Below are 16,849 nucleotides of genomic sequence, written 5' to 3'. Positions count from 1 at the left end.
CAGCCTAAGTCTACCTAGTATCTAGATCATCTATATCAGTCTTCCACCTGAACATCTTGTCCCACTGAAAGGTCTTCACAGGTAAGAGCATGCATGAAGATGTCGTCTCCTATGATAGCAATGCCTTCTTCTGGAATACCTCTTGATGGACTTGCCTGAAACTGTTTAGGAGTTAACATTTTTATAAGTAAAAGGAGTACACTAAAATAATGACAAAGGTCAGGCACAGTGGCTCATACCTGTAATCTCAGTACTTTGGGAGGCTGAGGTAGGCACATCATTTGCAGTCAGGAGTTCAAGAAAAGCCTGACCAAAATAGTGAAACCCCATCTCTACCAAAAACATAAAAAATTGGCCAAGCATGGTGCTGCACACCTGTAATTTCACCTACTTGTGAGGCTGATTTCACCTACTTCAAGAATCACTTGAACCCAGGAGGCAGAGGTTGCAGTGAGCTGAGATTGCAACACTGCACTCCGGCCTGGACAACAGAGCAAGACTCCATCTCCAAAATAAAATAAAATAAAATAACGACAAAAAGTTTAGTAGAATGTTGTAAATGCATAGTAAAATGCATAGTTGTTTGCTTTTATATCACACTGGGAGTGCAGTAGGATTGTTTACAGCAGCAATCCCACAAACATGTAAGTAATGCATTGTGCTACAACATTATCATGACTAAGACATCACTTGGCAATATGAATTTTACACCCCCATTATAATCTTGTGGGACCACTCTCATATATGCAGTCCATCACTGACCAAAGTGTTATGTAGGACATAGCTATACTAACATCATATTTAGTGGTGAAAAACCGAATGGTTTCTCTCTAAAATCAAGAATAAAGGAACTATATCTGTTTTTATCACCCTTATGCAAAACAGTGCTGGAAGTTACACACTGTGCAATAAGACAAGAAAATAAAGGACATATAGGTCAGGATGGAAAAAAGAGAACAGTCCCTACTTACAACAGACATGACTGTCTACATAGAAATCCAAACAAATCTATTTTAGAAACCTCCTAAAATTAAGAAGTGAGTCCATTAAGGTCACAGAATTTAACATAAACACAATCAAATTAATTCTATTTCTATATACAGATATAACTCATTTTATCGTTCTGCAATTTATTGTGCTTCATAGATACTGCATTTCCATTGGGCTAAAATTTTGTGGCTAACCTGCCTCAAGCAAGTCTATCTGCACCATTTTTCCAACAGCATGTTCTCATTTTGTGTCCTAGGTCAAAATTTTAATGATTTATACAGTATTTAAAACTGGTTTGTTATTATTATGTCTGTTATGATGATGTGATCAGTGATCTTTGATGTTACTATTGTAATTGTTTTAGGGCAGCATGAGCACGTCCACATAAGACAGCAAACTTAACTGATAAATGTTGTGTTTGTTCTGATTGCTCCACCGACTGGTCATTTCCCTCTCTCTCTTCCTCTTCTGGCCCCCCTAGTCCCTGACACACAACAAAATTGAAACTAAGCCAATTAAACACTGTACAATGTCCTCTAAATGTTCAAGTGAAAGTCATTAAATGAAACCTAGAAATTATTAAGCTTAGTGAGAAAGGCATGTCAAGTAAGTATAAATCCAGAGTTGTCCAGCTTGAGCTGAAGTGCTATTAGACCTACCAAGTCATAAGACTGAATGGTCACAGCAACCATCTATTTTATAATGGATGCAATATGTTTTAGGGCAAGAAAAAATGCAAAAGACAAAAGTAGGCTGAATGAACAGTTGGTACAGATCCCTATGTCACTGATGCCTCTCTCTCAGCTTACATATACAGTCTCCTAGGTCCTTCCAACCAGCTGATAACTTTGTAAACAAGCCAGGCCTAATACAAGGACACTTAGGCTAGCTATATTGGCACAATTTGTCAACCACTCAGATGCGGGACCTCAAATGTAATCCATGAGGGTAAACCTACTCTGATAAGTGGAATACATAGATTCATCCCCATCCATAGAAAGGGTTCAGAAAACAGGAGCTGGCCCTGTGATTTTACAGAGCTTTATCCTTCCCATAAGGGCAGGATCAGACATTGTCAAAAAAAGAAAAAAAGGAAAATTTTGAAAAGTAAATTTTGCTCAATCCTTATGCCTTATCCATTCTTCTTCTAGACAGGTCAATGAGCCCCAGAGATTATTTAAAACGAATCTCCAACATCTACAGATTGGTGCTCAAAAATAAAGGGTCTGAGTTTCTATCTAAAAAGATCTAATGATTAAAACCCTGGAATTCAAGTTTATTCTCTCACCAGCTTCTGAGTATTTAGGAAAGCAGACTACACTAAAAGAAATGACTGCAGGAATTCATGTCAAGATTTTATTTTACTGCCAAACAAACCTAGGCATGGATCTTTGCATCTCCCAAGTGCTTTCTGAATGTTTGGGGAAGGAATAGCATAAATATTGGTGAAACTCTAAGAAATTCACATATTGTGGTAGCTGTCATAGCCACGTGGTCCCAGCATATTACTTTAGATAACATATGTATCCTTTCAGTTACAAAGACATTTTCTGTTCTTGCCTTAATCTCAATCTCTTTATCACTGTGGCTTCCTCAGAGACAGAGTGAGACAGAGGCTCAGTTCTCTGCCCCTAGAAGAATAACAGTGGTCGGGTTCTTCATGTCTCTATGGAAATCATGCTGGTGCAAGTGAAGCCTTTATTTTCTCATGTGTTACACAAAGCTCTCATGACAATTGGAAGGTACTCTGCGGAGGTGATGATTAATAAAACCTTCCCTTCTCAAAAGCACTTGAAGATGCAGGAGCCTTCCTTGGCAGTTCTCAGATGGGCAGCAAAGTTCCCAGCACCATCAGTAAACTCAGCCACATTGTAGAAATGGTTGCCTTTTCTGTATGAAGATTATCTACGTTCTTACACAGCAATCATCTCTAGACACCTGGATTTCCTAACTGCCTTTGTGAGTTCTGGTCAAATATAATTTAATGTCATTTTCATTGTTTGTTTGCTTTTACCGTCACACTTTAATATCATGCAAAAGTACATTTCTACTCTCTTAGTGCTCAAATTTTGCTCACCAACAGTTTTAGATAATAGGATACTATGAGTAAAATATGTTAATAGATATCAGCATATTATCCAGCAGTATATTCATACATTAAAGCAACCAATATGTTCACGGTATTTTGACTGGTAGCTTTTTTTAAAGTTGAAGAAATATCTGTGTGCAAGTGACTCTGGTAAATGTTTCACATTAACAAAAAAGACCAGCACTTTCTTTCTTTAAAAATTGTTTTTTCGTATAATTACTATTTCTTCAATTTTTTGAAAGAGATGAGGTCTCTATGTTTCCCAGGCTGATTTCGACCTTCTGGGTTCCAGCGAACCTCCTGCCTCAGCCTCCCAAAGTGCTTAGATTACAGGCATGAGCCACCTAGCATAGCCCAGCAATTTATTTTTAAAAAGGCTTAAAGTGTCACATACAGAAGCTCATCAGGTTAACAAGTGTACAGATGCTTGTTTACTTATTATACATAATCTTATGAGGCCGCACAATCTGAGCAATGATTAGGAGCTCAAAGTTTAGATCCAATCCCAGGATAACATGAAATAAATGAGAAGAAATCAATAAATAACTGCAAATCATTTTATTTTCTTCAGCATAAGCATGACACTTATCCTTGGAATGGTGGTAGGAAAAGTCCAATGCAAATGAAATACTTTTTAGTTGGTTTTGCAGGATTAAATTTATAATCTTATGGACACTTAAATGGAGGATTATTGTTCATCCTTGCTATCTCCAAGACGATATAATTTTACATTAAAAATGAGAATAAAATTTAAGCAAAAATGACAATAGCATGCTTATGCTAACATTTTCATTGTGAGATCAAGGAGGCCTCAGTTCAATCAGAGAATTCAGAGACTGTTTCTGCAGCATTCCTCATAAATTCATCTAACTATTGCCTATCGCCTGCATAGACAATGCTTAAAACTATGTATGCCAGAGGGTTTATCAATAGTAAGCCCAAATCCAACAAAACTTAGTGATTCTGTTTTCATGTTTAGATAATGACACAGTGCAAATCTATTCAGTCATTCACATAAAAGCTCATCTAAATATTGTGGAAAACTAAATAACAAAAAATTAGATTCTGGGCTAAAAAATAAGTCTTAACACTTGGATATGAAAAGATTTTGTGAGATATTTGCTGTGGAGGTGATGATCAGTGCAAGAGTGGAAAGTGTAAGAGGTGAATGACCACTGGTGTATTTGGCTGACGGTTGTCTAACCTTAGTACAGCCTGCCCTTAATTAAACCTTCCAATTTAAGATTAAACCTAATGCGGTTTGAAGACTTTGACATGTGTATCAATCAGTGTTCATTGTTTCTGAAACACAGTAGAGAAAAACTCTGAATAATAGGACCAAGGAAAAGAAGAATTTATTTGAAGGATATGAGATAGTTCACTAGATCCAACAAAAACTGTGTATTAGATTAACATGTGATATTCATCCCTGAGAGGACTGAGCCATTTAAAAAAAAAAAAAATAAGAACAAAAGAATATATTAATATGTGACATGTTTATTTTGAAATTTTAGCCTTTATTAAAAAGTTAACATAATAAAAAAGAAACCTATGTATGTGTGTGCGTGCATTTGTTTTTCTTTTTTTTTTTTTTTGGAGCCGGAGTCTCGCTCTGTCGCCCAGGCTGGAGTGCAGTGGTGCGATCTTGGCTCACTGCAAGCCCCCCCTCCCGGGATAAAGCAATTCTCCTGCCTCAGCCTCCCGAGTAGCTGGGACTACAGGTGCAACCGCTGCGCCCAGCTAATTTTTTGTATTTTTAGTAGAAATGGGGTATCACCGTCTTGTCAATGGTGGTCTTGAATTCCTGAGCTCAGGCAATACGCCTGCCTGGGCCTCCCAAAGTGCTGGGATTACAGGTGTGAGCCACCGCACCCGGCCTGCATATATTTTTTAAACATTTCTATTAGCATTACCAAATGGTCTTTAAGCATTCATTTAAAAACACAAAAACTCACTGCAGCTGCCTGTGAACCCTTTTCTAATTCACCAAAGAGTGCCAAACAAGTTAAAATGAATCTGTTTTTAAACACTTCTCTTAAACCATGAGCATTAACTTGATTTCCTCTGTCATAGGGATATGGGACACAATCTAACATCCATCACAGAGTTCCTCCTGCTGGGATTTCCTGTTGGCCCAAGGATTCAGATGCTCCTGTTTGGGCTCTTCTCCCCATTCTATGTCTTCACCCTGCTGGGGAACGGGACCATCCTGGGGCTCATCTCACTGGACTCCAGACTGCACACCCCCATGTACTTCTTCCTCTCACACCTGGCGGTCGTCGACATCGCCTACGCCTGCAACACAGTGCCCCAGATGCTGGTGAACCTGCTGCATCCAGCCAAGCCCATCTCCTTTGCAGGCTGCATGACCCAGACCTTTCTCTTTTCCACTTTTGCTGTCACAGAATGTCTCCTCCTGGTGGTTATGTCCTATGATCGGTACGTGGCCATCTGCCACCCCCTCCAATATTTGGCCATCATGACCTGAAGAGTCTGTATCACCCTAGTGGCGACTTTCTGGGCCACTGGAGTTGTTTTATCCTTGATTCATCTTGTGTTACTTCTACCTTTACCCTTCTGTAGGCCCCAGAAAATTAATCACTTTTTTTGTGAAATCTTGGCTGTTCTCAAACTTGCCTGTGCCGATACCCACATCAATGAGAACATGGTCTTGGCCGGAGCAATTTCTGGGCTGGTGGGACCCTTGTCCACTATTGTAGTTTCATATATGTGCATCCTCTGTGCTATCCTTCAGATCCAATCAAGGGAAGGTCAGAGGAAAGCCTTCTCCACCTGCTTCTCCCACCTCTGTGTAGTTGGACTCTTTTATGGCACAGCCATTATCATGTATGTTGGACCCAGATATGGGAACCCCAAGGAGCAGAAGAAATATCTCCTGCTGTTTCACAGCCTCTTCAATCCCATGCTCAATCCCCTTATCTATAGTCTTAGGAACTCAGAAGTGAAGAATACTTTGAAGAGACTGCTGGAAGTAGAAAGGGCTTTATGGAGAGGATTATGGCATTGTGACTGACAGTGATCTAGGAAGTTAGTTACATCGTTGGGCAGTTCTTAACCCAACTCTGTACTGGTGTGACCTCTGCCCTCAGTGGACATGAGAATTATGTGAGACATTTATTTAAAACAGAGCTATCTCCTGCCCTATCTTTAAATGACTGATTCAGCAGATGTGGGATGAATTCTAGAAATGTATCTCTTCAGGTCATGCTGCAGCTTCTCCACACCGGGACAATACCCCTTACAATATCCTCATTAGCTTTTGATCCAGTCCCATAGCTCCCAGAATGTTTTCCTCAAAACACTGGTCCCTTCAGAGAACTTTAAAAGTAAGTTCTGTGGTCAAAGAAGTTTGAGACTTACTTCCCATCAGATGCCTCTGTCTAGGGATCACAATTCATATTAGCACAGTGAACGCTGTAAAAACTTCTCTAGGAAAGAATAATTCTATTCCAGCTTTAAGCCAGTGTTTTCTAAACTTATGTGAGCACATAAAATTTCCTTTGTAATACTTAGTAAGAGTTTCCTGGAACAGGAGATCCTGATATTAATTGACTCATTGTGAATACTTCCTTCAGCCCCCTTCTAAGGCAGAACAATATTTTTTTCCTTGCAAAGTGAACCTCTAAAGAGATGTAGGTCTGAGCATTATGCCTCGATCAGTCTGTAAAAATCTGGGCTCTGTTTGGATACAGACCGTGAGGGACCCTGTCTCTATTGTTCAACGGTGGATCATCTAAAGAAAATAAATCGAACCCTGTCCATCACGGATCAGCATTCCTAGTATAGAAGCTTCAGGAGGTGACCTCATTCAACCTCACAATCTTCTACGTTTGAAATTTTTAAAAAATATAATTCAGTATACATCTTCCTGTATTTGCCACTGAATGAAATCAATCTAATTTTTCTAACTCAGGGTTTTCAAGATAAACCCAAATTTCTCAAAAAAGAAAAATGTAGAAAGATTTCAAAATCCACCACCTACACACTTAAAAGTCGTAGCAGCTTCCTATGCCATGGGAAACATGTCATTTTGAGATGATGTTTTTTTCTAGGTTTAAGTTTGGTCTTAAACATTTATATTTAATTTCTTATTGTCTTAGTTCGATGAATTTACTTTTATATCGTAAAATAGATTTTTACACAATAAGTGAGTGTCATATCATGTTAGATATAAAACTATGTCCCAAAACTATTTTATACTGGTTTTTTTTGTTTGTTTGTTTGGTTGGTTTTGTTTGGTTTTGTTTGAGACGGAGTCTTGCTCTATCGCCCAGGCTGGAGTGCAGTGGTACGATCTCGGCTCACTGCAACCTCTGTCTCCCAGGTTCAAGCAATTCTCCTGCATCAGCCTCCTGAGTAGCTGGGACTACAGGGGCGTGAAACCATGCATAGCTAATTTTTGTATTTTTAATAGAGACAGGGTTTCACCATGTTGGCCAGGCTGGTCTCGAACTCCTGACCTCAGCTGATTCACCCGCCTCGGCCTCCCAAAATGCTAGGATTACAGACATGAGCCATCCTGTCTGGCCTATTTTATACTTTTTATACTATTTATATAGTATAAAAATAGTTTAAAAACTATACTATGGCATACTTTTCATAAAATAGGTTAAAAGTAGACTATAGTATAATTTTTATACTATATACCATATTATATTTTTATAACTGTTGTTTCCATTTGCTACTAACTTTTTCTTTTGTATGTGAGTTTCCTGATTTCTATATTTTCTGCAGGTCCCCTGCAACATAAAAAGAAAAAGAAACGTTGTAATAATGATGGGTGGCCTACTGTGCAACAAGATTTCCATATAGTATTTTTGGTGTCCTTACATGTATGTTTCTTCTCGCGGTGGATGTGTAGTCAGAGCACAGATGGGCATACTCTCAAACCTTAATAACTGTGCCAGATTGTCCTCTGAGTTTATTCTAAACCTTAGGAAGTCAGAGACCACACTATGGAACTAACTTCTTTCTAAATTGCATGACTGACTGATAGGAGATTTCCAAATAACATTTTGACTGCCTCACATCCAGGAAAAGAACTCAGCAAAATACAAATAAATGTGACAATATCTTAGACAGGAAATCTTCTCATCCCACAAGAGGCAGGAAACTGCTAGAGGAAGCTACCTTGGAGAGGATTCTTTCCTCCCCTCCCGAGAGGAGCTGAACTCAAAATCTCTGCATTTCATAATAGACATTAGAGGAAACATTTCCAGCAGTGGATTTGCACTGGTGTTTTGTCCCCTAGAAAAACGTTTCCTTCGGGTAGGTTCTAATAAGCCCCATTGGGACACTTTGGATTTCCTTGTCTGCTCTCTGCCTCTCTAACCTTAGAGGGTCACTTGGAATCAACTCATATTTCAGGTCCTCTCTTCCCATTTCTGCTGCCACACAAGGAACCCAGATTACATCAGAGAGAGGCTGAGCTCCAGAGGTTCACACCAGGAGCTTACTCATTGCCACGCTGTTCCTGCTTCCTGACAGGTTCACTTGAACCATCTGGAGATTGGGGAACAAGGGCAATCTGGGTATTCATGAAATTCAAATAATGCCAAGCATTCCGGGATGGTAATGAGAGATGTTGTCTCAGAGGTGTGCTCTGTGGCTGTCTGGGTTTCTTAATTGTGCATCCTGCTGGGGTTAAGAACAGAAATAGAAAATGACAATTGTCTTGCCTCTCCTTCCCTCAGGAGGTGAGCATGCAGGAGGTTTCATAGCCCAGTCCCTACAGAGAGCCCTGAACTGCCAACCAGACGGAGCCCATCAGAGAATAACACCTCCTTTGCTGAGGATTCTCATACATTTTCAATCAGAAACAGAAGCAAAGATTCTGCAGCTCCCACTGAAACTCCCAGAAACCTTCAGGTGCTTCACCCTTCTGAGATCCTTGAGTCCAAATGTGGGAGCTAATCAGATTGCCTTTCTTTACTTTACCATGAATTCCTCTTAGACATGTTGTAGCTCCTAGGCTTTGGTTAACTCTCACTCTGTTACTGACGCTTTTTATTAAGTATTGAGAAGGGAAGTAAATTATTTCTTTTACGGCTAAACATATATGCTCATCATTCATATTATATATTAGTGGTTCCAGGGAAAAAATAGATGCACATTTGATGTGCAAATTATGTAAAAGTGTTTAGGACTTGGCTATATATGTTTCTTTGGTGAAGAAATATCTATGTGATAGAGATTTATTTGGGAAAGATGACACTCACAAAAGAAGTCAGAAATTGCTGTTTCCTAGATTTCGCTAAAATGTACGAAATAATTTTCCCAGCCAAAGGAAAGTATAGCACAGTATATTATGGAGGGATGTTACATCTCAGGAAAATTAATACATGTCAGCTGTTTTATGCATTTAATTATTGTCAGTACAGTCACAATACATGCTAATCTATGAGAATGTATTTAGTGCAATGAATATAAACCCAAATGATGCTAAATCAGTGTCTTATCTTAAATTGAGCATGGCACTAAAGAGGGCATAAGGCATCTGGAATGTACTAAATAAATATGTATAAATATTAGATTTTCCATAGACTGGAGGATAAGTTTTTGTGGTGCACATGGAAAGAGTACAGAAAAAGAACTGAGGTGAGAAGGGTGGTGTAATAAAGTAGGAAAATGATGTAATAATTAATAATACCTTAAGTTTTCTTTTTATAGGATTTTTGTTTAATGTATACTTTTTTATGTATTTCTGCTTTTCCTCCCAAGGCACATCTTCACAATGAAATCTTCACAAGCTCAGAACCATCAACTTGCTACACTGTGCTCCTCCAGTGCCCAGTTCACAGGAAGCACTCAAGAGTAGGATCAATTGTTATCAGCCTTTACCAGATTATTGAATAGACAGTAGTTACATGAAACTGACACTCAGTTCTTCATGGCCCACGATAGTTCTTATATCCAGAAAACTTACTTAGATTATCAACTATGACTCCATAAGACAACTTTGCGAAGTCTTGGCTCATAACTATGTAAGCAATAAGATAAGTCAGTTTTCATTTCTCGCTTGTTACTTACAAGTAAATAGCCCTGCAGCTCAGATGAGCTACAGATTAACTATAGGTAATCACTTTAGCGATTCTGCTTTACCCATGCCCAAAATGTTAGAAAAGAACCGGACAGATCATTAAATTTTGAGATTTGCTTTTTAAAATGCGGGTTCCATAAAGTTATGTTGTTTTGCTTATATATAAAGAAGCAAATGCCTTCTTAGATACTTACTTTAAAATTCTAGTTTCCTTACCATGTATTAACCAGATAATCTGTCATTTTTTAAATTCTGAAATTGTACATATATAATGTACATCTCTGTGCCTGAAAGCTACATTTGGAATTACAAGGTGTGTCAGGGTAGAGCAAAATCACCCAGTCCATTCCTTCCAACTCCCTAGAAATCTACTCTGTTTGGTTTCCTCTTGATGGTCTTTAATTAACATTAAGTATATCACATAGGTATCAAATAAAATTTAAAAAAAGATAAAAGAGAAGTGATTCAAAATTCAAGTGTTTAAACACTTTATGAATCCTCCCGTTGTTCTTGACACATTTTTAAAATTTCATTTTAATTCAGATCATTAGGGATGAAATTCTTCTGAACTGTAGCATTTTATTTCTTTTGGGAGGAAGGGGCTAAACTTGGCATAATTATATGAGACTACACTATAAAAGAAACCAGATCTAATATAAGGACATCAATACTTAGTTATTAATTCATTTGCTTATATTTATGTATATGTCATTTGACAAATGTGTATTAATATACACAATTAAAGGGATATAAAAATGAACATGCCCCCTCCATTTCTTTAAAAGAAATCAAGACTGAATCAAACAGGACTGCTGTTCTGAAAGAATACGCAGACTATCAGGTACCTTATTTTCCTTCTTTTACACCTGTCTTTCAGTTGGCTTCAAAAAATCACGGTTTTTACTGTGTTTCTTTTTTCCTTTATGTCTTTCTTTTGAGGGAAATGAAAAATTGAGAAAGGAAATTATTGTTTTATAAGTGGGTAGGTTTGTATACATCTTTCACAGTCAAATATTTTTCTATGCCTTATGAGTTTAAAAAATAAATTTAGAAAGTTTGATAAACACGTGAATTTTTTATTTTATGTCATTTTATGAGATGAGGGCTTGCAATGTTATCCAGGCTGTCCTGGAACTCCTGGGCTCAAGCTATCCTCCTGCTTCAGCCTCCCAAGTAGCTGGAACTACAGGTGCATGTGACGGCGCCTACTGAGAAATTTTTACTATCAACCTAAAATTTAGTAAGTTCTGGTCACATGTGAGGAATGTTTAATATATTATTTAGATTATTTTTGTGTCAAGGTAACTTGATCACCTATCAATAATGCTTATAAGAAAATAGATATCTCATCTGTTGCTGTTAGAAAGGATCTGTCTCTTTCCGCAATTCTTGCTTCAATGAGGTTTCCTTGACCCAGAGTCTGGTCCTCACATTTTAGATTCAGCTTTAGGAATTTTGTTCAGGAACTGCATCACACTACCCAAAATCAAAAGAGGAAAATGCATAAGCCAGAATACCTAAACATTCGTTTATTTAAACTTCAAAATGTGACTGCAAAAGGAGCCAAGAACTTTACTACTCAACACATTTCTTCTTTGTAGAAATAACTGCTCAAGAAGATAAATTATTACCTAACAGTTAATTGATGAATATGAAATCAGAGCAAAAGGGGCTAATTAGAGATTTTACTAGCTAGGGCTATTTACCCAAACCATCTATCCAGACTGTAGACATAGAATCACCAGGTGACTAGGATCCTGGGGCAGCTGGTTCCCCTTTTTCCTTACCCTGAATGTCATTAAGGATGCATTGCCAAATGCTGCCCCTCTGGCCTGATGACTACACTCCGTATTGGTTACCTGCCTTCTTTTTCCTACAGTCTTTCTCCAGACAGGCACACCATACAACTGACTACACTTGGGCTCACTGAATGAATCACATTCTTCTGCTCTGCCTCCCAGAGATTTCATCAAAGCACCGGCAGTGGCCTTCTGGAAGCTCCTTAAACTCTCCACTCACATGTTTCCTGCAAGTGTAGTGTTTCTCACCTCTAGATTGTTATTCTCATCAGTTACATGTGAGTTTCACAAATTTATTTCTCAGAGTGCAGGTCTGTCTCTTACATCCTTGGGAAACACTGCTTAATATCCCAACTGGTATTGACAACAATTAAACTAGGCACTGGCCAAAAACAGTGCCTTTCCTCACTTTAATCTCAGTAAAGTAGATAAGCCTCGAGTTATTTTGTTATTGCAATGGCACTGACAAATGTTTGCACCAAAAACCATGTTGAAGTTCGTTAAGGAAACTGTGATCCAAGATCCAAGGTCAAGAAGACAAATTCATCGATTCAGCACACCACCAATTCACAGGCTAAGCATCTTACTGTGAATTCGTTGATGCTGCCATTTGTCAAGTGCCAAACTGAATTACTGATTTGTCAATAATTTCTTTCTGTTGGTTACTTACATAGTATATTGCAATTCTTGTTGCTGAAGTTAGCTACCCTTTTTCTATTCGAAAAATAATTTCTTGCATTTGGGATTTCAGGTATAGCAATTGTTACAAATATGAAGGACTGAATTAACAGCAAGTTTTCAAGTAAAACTTTACTTATGTATAACTGAATGAGTTATTGAAGACATTTACTAACAATTTTCCACAAACTAAAAATTTATAAAACAATAAATAAAATAGACTTTTTAAAAAGTGTGTCACATAGTTACTTGTTTTTTTGTTTGTTTGTGTGTTTGTTTAGTTTTTTCACTAGTGAAATGGTGAAAAATCAGACAACGGTCACAGAGTTCCTCCTGCTGGGATTTCTCCTGGACCCAAGGATTCAGATGCTCCTCTTTGGGCTCTTCTCCCTGTTTTATGTCTTCACCCTACTGGGGAATGGGACTATCCTGGGGCTCATCTCACTGGACTCCAGACTCCACACCCCCATGTACTTCTTCCTCTCACACCTGGCTGTCGTCAACATCACCTATGCCTGCAACACGGTGCCTCAGATGCTGGTGAACCTCCTGCATCCAGCCAAGCCCATCTCTTTTGCTGGCTGCATGATGCAGACCTTTCTCTTTTTGAGTTTTGGACATAGCGAATGTCTCCTGTTGGTGGTGATGTCCTACGATCGTTATGTGGCCATTTGCCACCCTCTCCAATATTCCGTCATCATGACCTGGAGAGTCTGCATCACCCTGGCCATCACTTCTTGGACATGTGGCTCCCTCCTGGCTCTGGTCCATGTGGTTCTCATCCTAAGACTGCCCTTCTGTGGGCCTCATGAAATCAACCACTTCTTTTGTGAAATCCTGTCTGTCCTCAGGCTGGCCTGTGCTGACACCTGGCTCAACCAAGTGGTCATCTTTGCAGCCTGTGTGTTCATCCTGGTGGGGCCGCTCTGCCTGGTGCTGGTCTCCTACTCGTGCATTCTGGTGGCCATCCTGAGGATCCAGTCTGGGGAGGGCCGCAGAAAGGCCTTCTCCACCTGCTCTTCCCACCTCTGTGTGGTGGGACTCTTCTTTGGCAGTGCCATCGTCATGTACATGGCCCCCAAGTCCCGCCATCCTGAGGAGCTGCAGAAGGTCCTTTTTCTATTTTACAGTTTTTTCAACCCAATGCTGAACCCCCTGATTTACAGCCTGAGGAACATAGAGGTCAAGGGTGCCCTGAGAAGAGCACTGTGCAAGGAAAGTCATTCCTAATAGGCTGTGACATTTGAACTGCCAACCTCCGTTGTCACCTGCACTCTTGATGCCCAATTATTGCATCGATCCAGAAAAGTTTATTACTTTCTCTTTATCTGTGCTTTACTGACAAAAGGGCAAGCCTTTTCTCTTTTTTTGCAGATAAAATTTTAGATATGTTGCATTCATTGGGTTTCTATGAGACGTGGTTTTATCAGATGATTTTTTCTTTTATTTCACAATTACTTTAATATCTGTAAACTAAAAAATTATTTTAATTCATTATCCCAGTCCCAAAAGTTAAATGCAGGCCACTTACTTCTTTAACCAAATGATACAGTTTGGCTCTGTGTCCCCACCCAAATCTCATGTCAAATTGTAATCCCTGTAATCCCCACATGTCAGGGGAGGGGCCTGGTGAGAGGTGATTGGATCATGGGGAGGGATTTCCCCCTTGCTGTTGTCCTTATAGTAAATGAGTTCTCACAAAATCTGATGGTTTAAAAGTGCAGCACTCCCCTCTTTGTTCTCTCTCTCTCTCTCCTGCTCTGCCATGGTAAGACGTGCCTTGCTTCCCCTTTGGCTTCCACCATGATTGTAAGTTTCCTGAGGCCTCTCCAGCCATGTGGAACTGTGAGTCAATTACACCTCTTTTCTTTATAAATTATCCAGTCTCGGGTAGTTCTTTATGGCAGTGCGAAAGTGGACTAATACACCGAACTATATAAACTTACTAATAGCATATGTCATAAGATTTAAAAGAAAATAAAAAGGTTCAGCCAAAGAAGTGATTCCCACAACCCAGCAGCACACTTGTCCATTCTCATACAATTGCACTTTCCCTGTTAAATAACAATTCAGAGGTACTTAGTTAGTTGTGATGCATGCACCGAGAAATTTTGTGTAAAAATTATTAACTCACGTACAGGAGTTAACTAGTAGGCCGAGTGAAGCAACAAACGTAAAAGAAGAGATAAGTCAGGCACGGTGGCTCATGTCTATAACCCCAGCACTTTGGGAGGCTGAGGTGGTTAGATCACTTGAGGCCAGGAGTTTGAGACCAGCCTGGCCTACATGGCAAAACTGGATCTCTACTAAAAATACAAAAATTAGCTGGGCATGGTGGTGCACGCCTATAATCCCAACTATTCTGGTGGCTGAAGAATGAGAATTGCTTGAACCTGGGAGGCAGAGGTTGCAGTGAGCCAAGATTGCGCCACTGCACTCCAGCCTGGGGGACAGGGGGAGACACTGTCTCAAAAAAGAAAACAAAAAAGGAAAAGAAAAAGAAGATATATAGGGTAAAAGAGAGAAGAGAAGCAAAAGAACCCTACAGATCGTGTGGGAACAGTGAACAGTGTTTACAAAGTTCAGGGTAAACTCAGTAGCTAATAGCTGGCAAAGAGGCAAAACTGGGCATTCCTGTTGAAAAGGCTGAAAATGAGCAACCAAGAAAACTATTTAGGTTGTTTATGGCTTCTTCAGAAAATACTGAGTGTTGAGCTGTGTATTGTACATATGCACATCTATCTCTAAGCATGATTCTCCAGTGTCTTTTCATCAGCTCTTCCACCTTGGTTAGTCCAGTTGTGGATCATTTCCCTCATTAGAATGTCTTACCCCTGAAAAAGGAAATTTCACCAGACAGTGTTGGTATCTAGCTAGCTCTTTAACCATGGTGGTAAAGTTATTTTTGCTGATCCAATCTATTGTCCTGTTAAAAGGTAAACTGAGGTACAATAAAATTTTAAAGAGTTTACTTGAGCAAATAGCAATTCATGAATCAGACAGCTCCAAACTGTAAGTGGTCCGTGGGCTCCACCAAGGGAATACAAGGGGAGGGCTTTCACAGGGCAACCACGGAACTAAAGCAAATATTCGATTGGTTACCTTTATACAATTGCCTTAATTGGCCTATACTGCTGGAAAGTCTCTAGTTATATAATTTAGTTGGCAGCTTCTGATAGGTTAATCTTAAATTTCATTTTGCTTTAATACAAGTATTTATAAGAAATAGTTCAAGTTAATTTTCACTTGTGTTTGCAAATAAATCTGGGTTAGGTCACTTATGAGGCCTAACTGGCTTTCCCTGCTCCAGGAAAAGTGACCTAACCCAGCCTGAATCATCTAAGTGATTCTCCATGTCTGGTTTCCATTTTAATTTTCTTTAACAAATCTTCGCTACAAATCTAATGGTTAGAGATGGGTCCCCATGCATTTTAGGTGGCTTCCCAAAGTGTCACCTGTAAATTCTACTTTCTAACCTTCCCTAAGATTAGGATGCCACTTGCTTCCAGGGTCTTTCTCAATTTTACTATATGAGAGTCTGTACAATTTTTCAGAAAAATAAGTGTATGCCTTTCACTTAGGGGTTAACAAGTACTCCACCCAACTCTTCATTATTCCCTGTGACTGAAGATACCCAGGTAGAACTTATTAAACGAAAAAACAAAATGAGTTTTCATAATAATAGCTAACATTTTGACTCACCACTCAATGGCATATGCTACATATTAAGAGCACTTACATGGGTCACTTCATTTAGTCATAACAAATCCAGGAAGAAGGTCCTATTGTCACTATTTTATGTCTGCACAAACCAGAAAGCAGCAAGTGTCAGACTTTTCCCTAGACAGTCTGGCTCCCAGCCTCTGTACATAGCACATCAATGTAGAATTTTAATATCTATGCTATCAAATAAAGGATAAGGTAAATGTATCCCAAGGCAGAAGTGTTAAAAGAAGGAAGGTTTCTGTACAATCTGATGTATGCCACAGGGAGCTGATCTGTTCTCTCTAAGGCATGGAGGACCAGAGATCATGCAGGAGAGGCTGCTTGTCCTGGATGGTGACTCCTATGTGCTGAGTCACATGAAAGCATTGGACTTCTAGACAAATGCAGAACATGAAGAAGATGAGATTAAAGGTTGTTCTCACTGAGACTGACTATTTAGTTCAGCTAAGACCCAGAACCAAGACACCCATAGTCAGTCTCTCTCTCTCTCTCTCTCTCTCTCTCACA

General features: G+C 39.2%; 2 protein-coding genes across 2 annotated transcripts; both read left to right on the top strand.

Annotated features, from left to right (window-relative positions):
- Positions 1-5,156: 5,156 nt before the first annotated feature.
- LOC126951026 (olfactory receptor 2A7) lies at positions 5,157-6,864 on the top strand. The gene is given in 1 exon segment (XM_050784909.1): positions 5,157-6,864. A coding segment is annotated over 1 exon segment (957 nt). The 3' UTR covers positions 6,114-6,864.
- A 2,815-nt stretch (positions 6,865-9,679) lies between these two features.
- LOC126951029 (olfactory receptor 2A1/2A42-like) lies at positions 9,680-14,488 on the top strand. Its single transcript, XM_050784910.1, has one exon. It carries the CDS (start codon positions 12,914-12,916, stop codon positions 13,844-13,846), a length of 933 nt encoding a protein of 310 aa, XP_050640867.1. The 5' UTR covers positions 9,680-12,913; the 3' UTR covers positions 13,847-14,488.
- The last annotated feature ends 2,361 nt before the right edge of the window (positions 14,489-16,849 follow it).

The sequence above is a fragment of the Macaca thibetana genome, chromosome 3 (genome assembly GCF_024542745.1).
Source record: "Macaca thibetana thibetana isolate TM-01 chromosome 3, ASM2454274v1, whole genome shotgun sequence".
Lineage (NCBI taxonomy): Eukaryota > Metazoa > Chordata > Mammalia > Primates > Cercopithecidae > Macaca > Macaca thibetana.
Note: the sequence above shows the minus strand (reverse complement) of the source record. Positions and strands in the feature narration are given on the sequence as shown.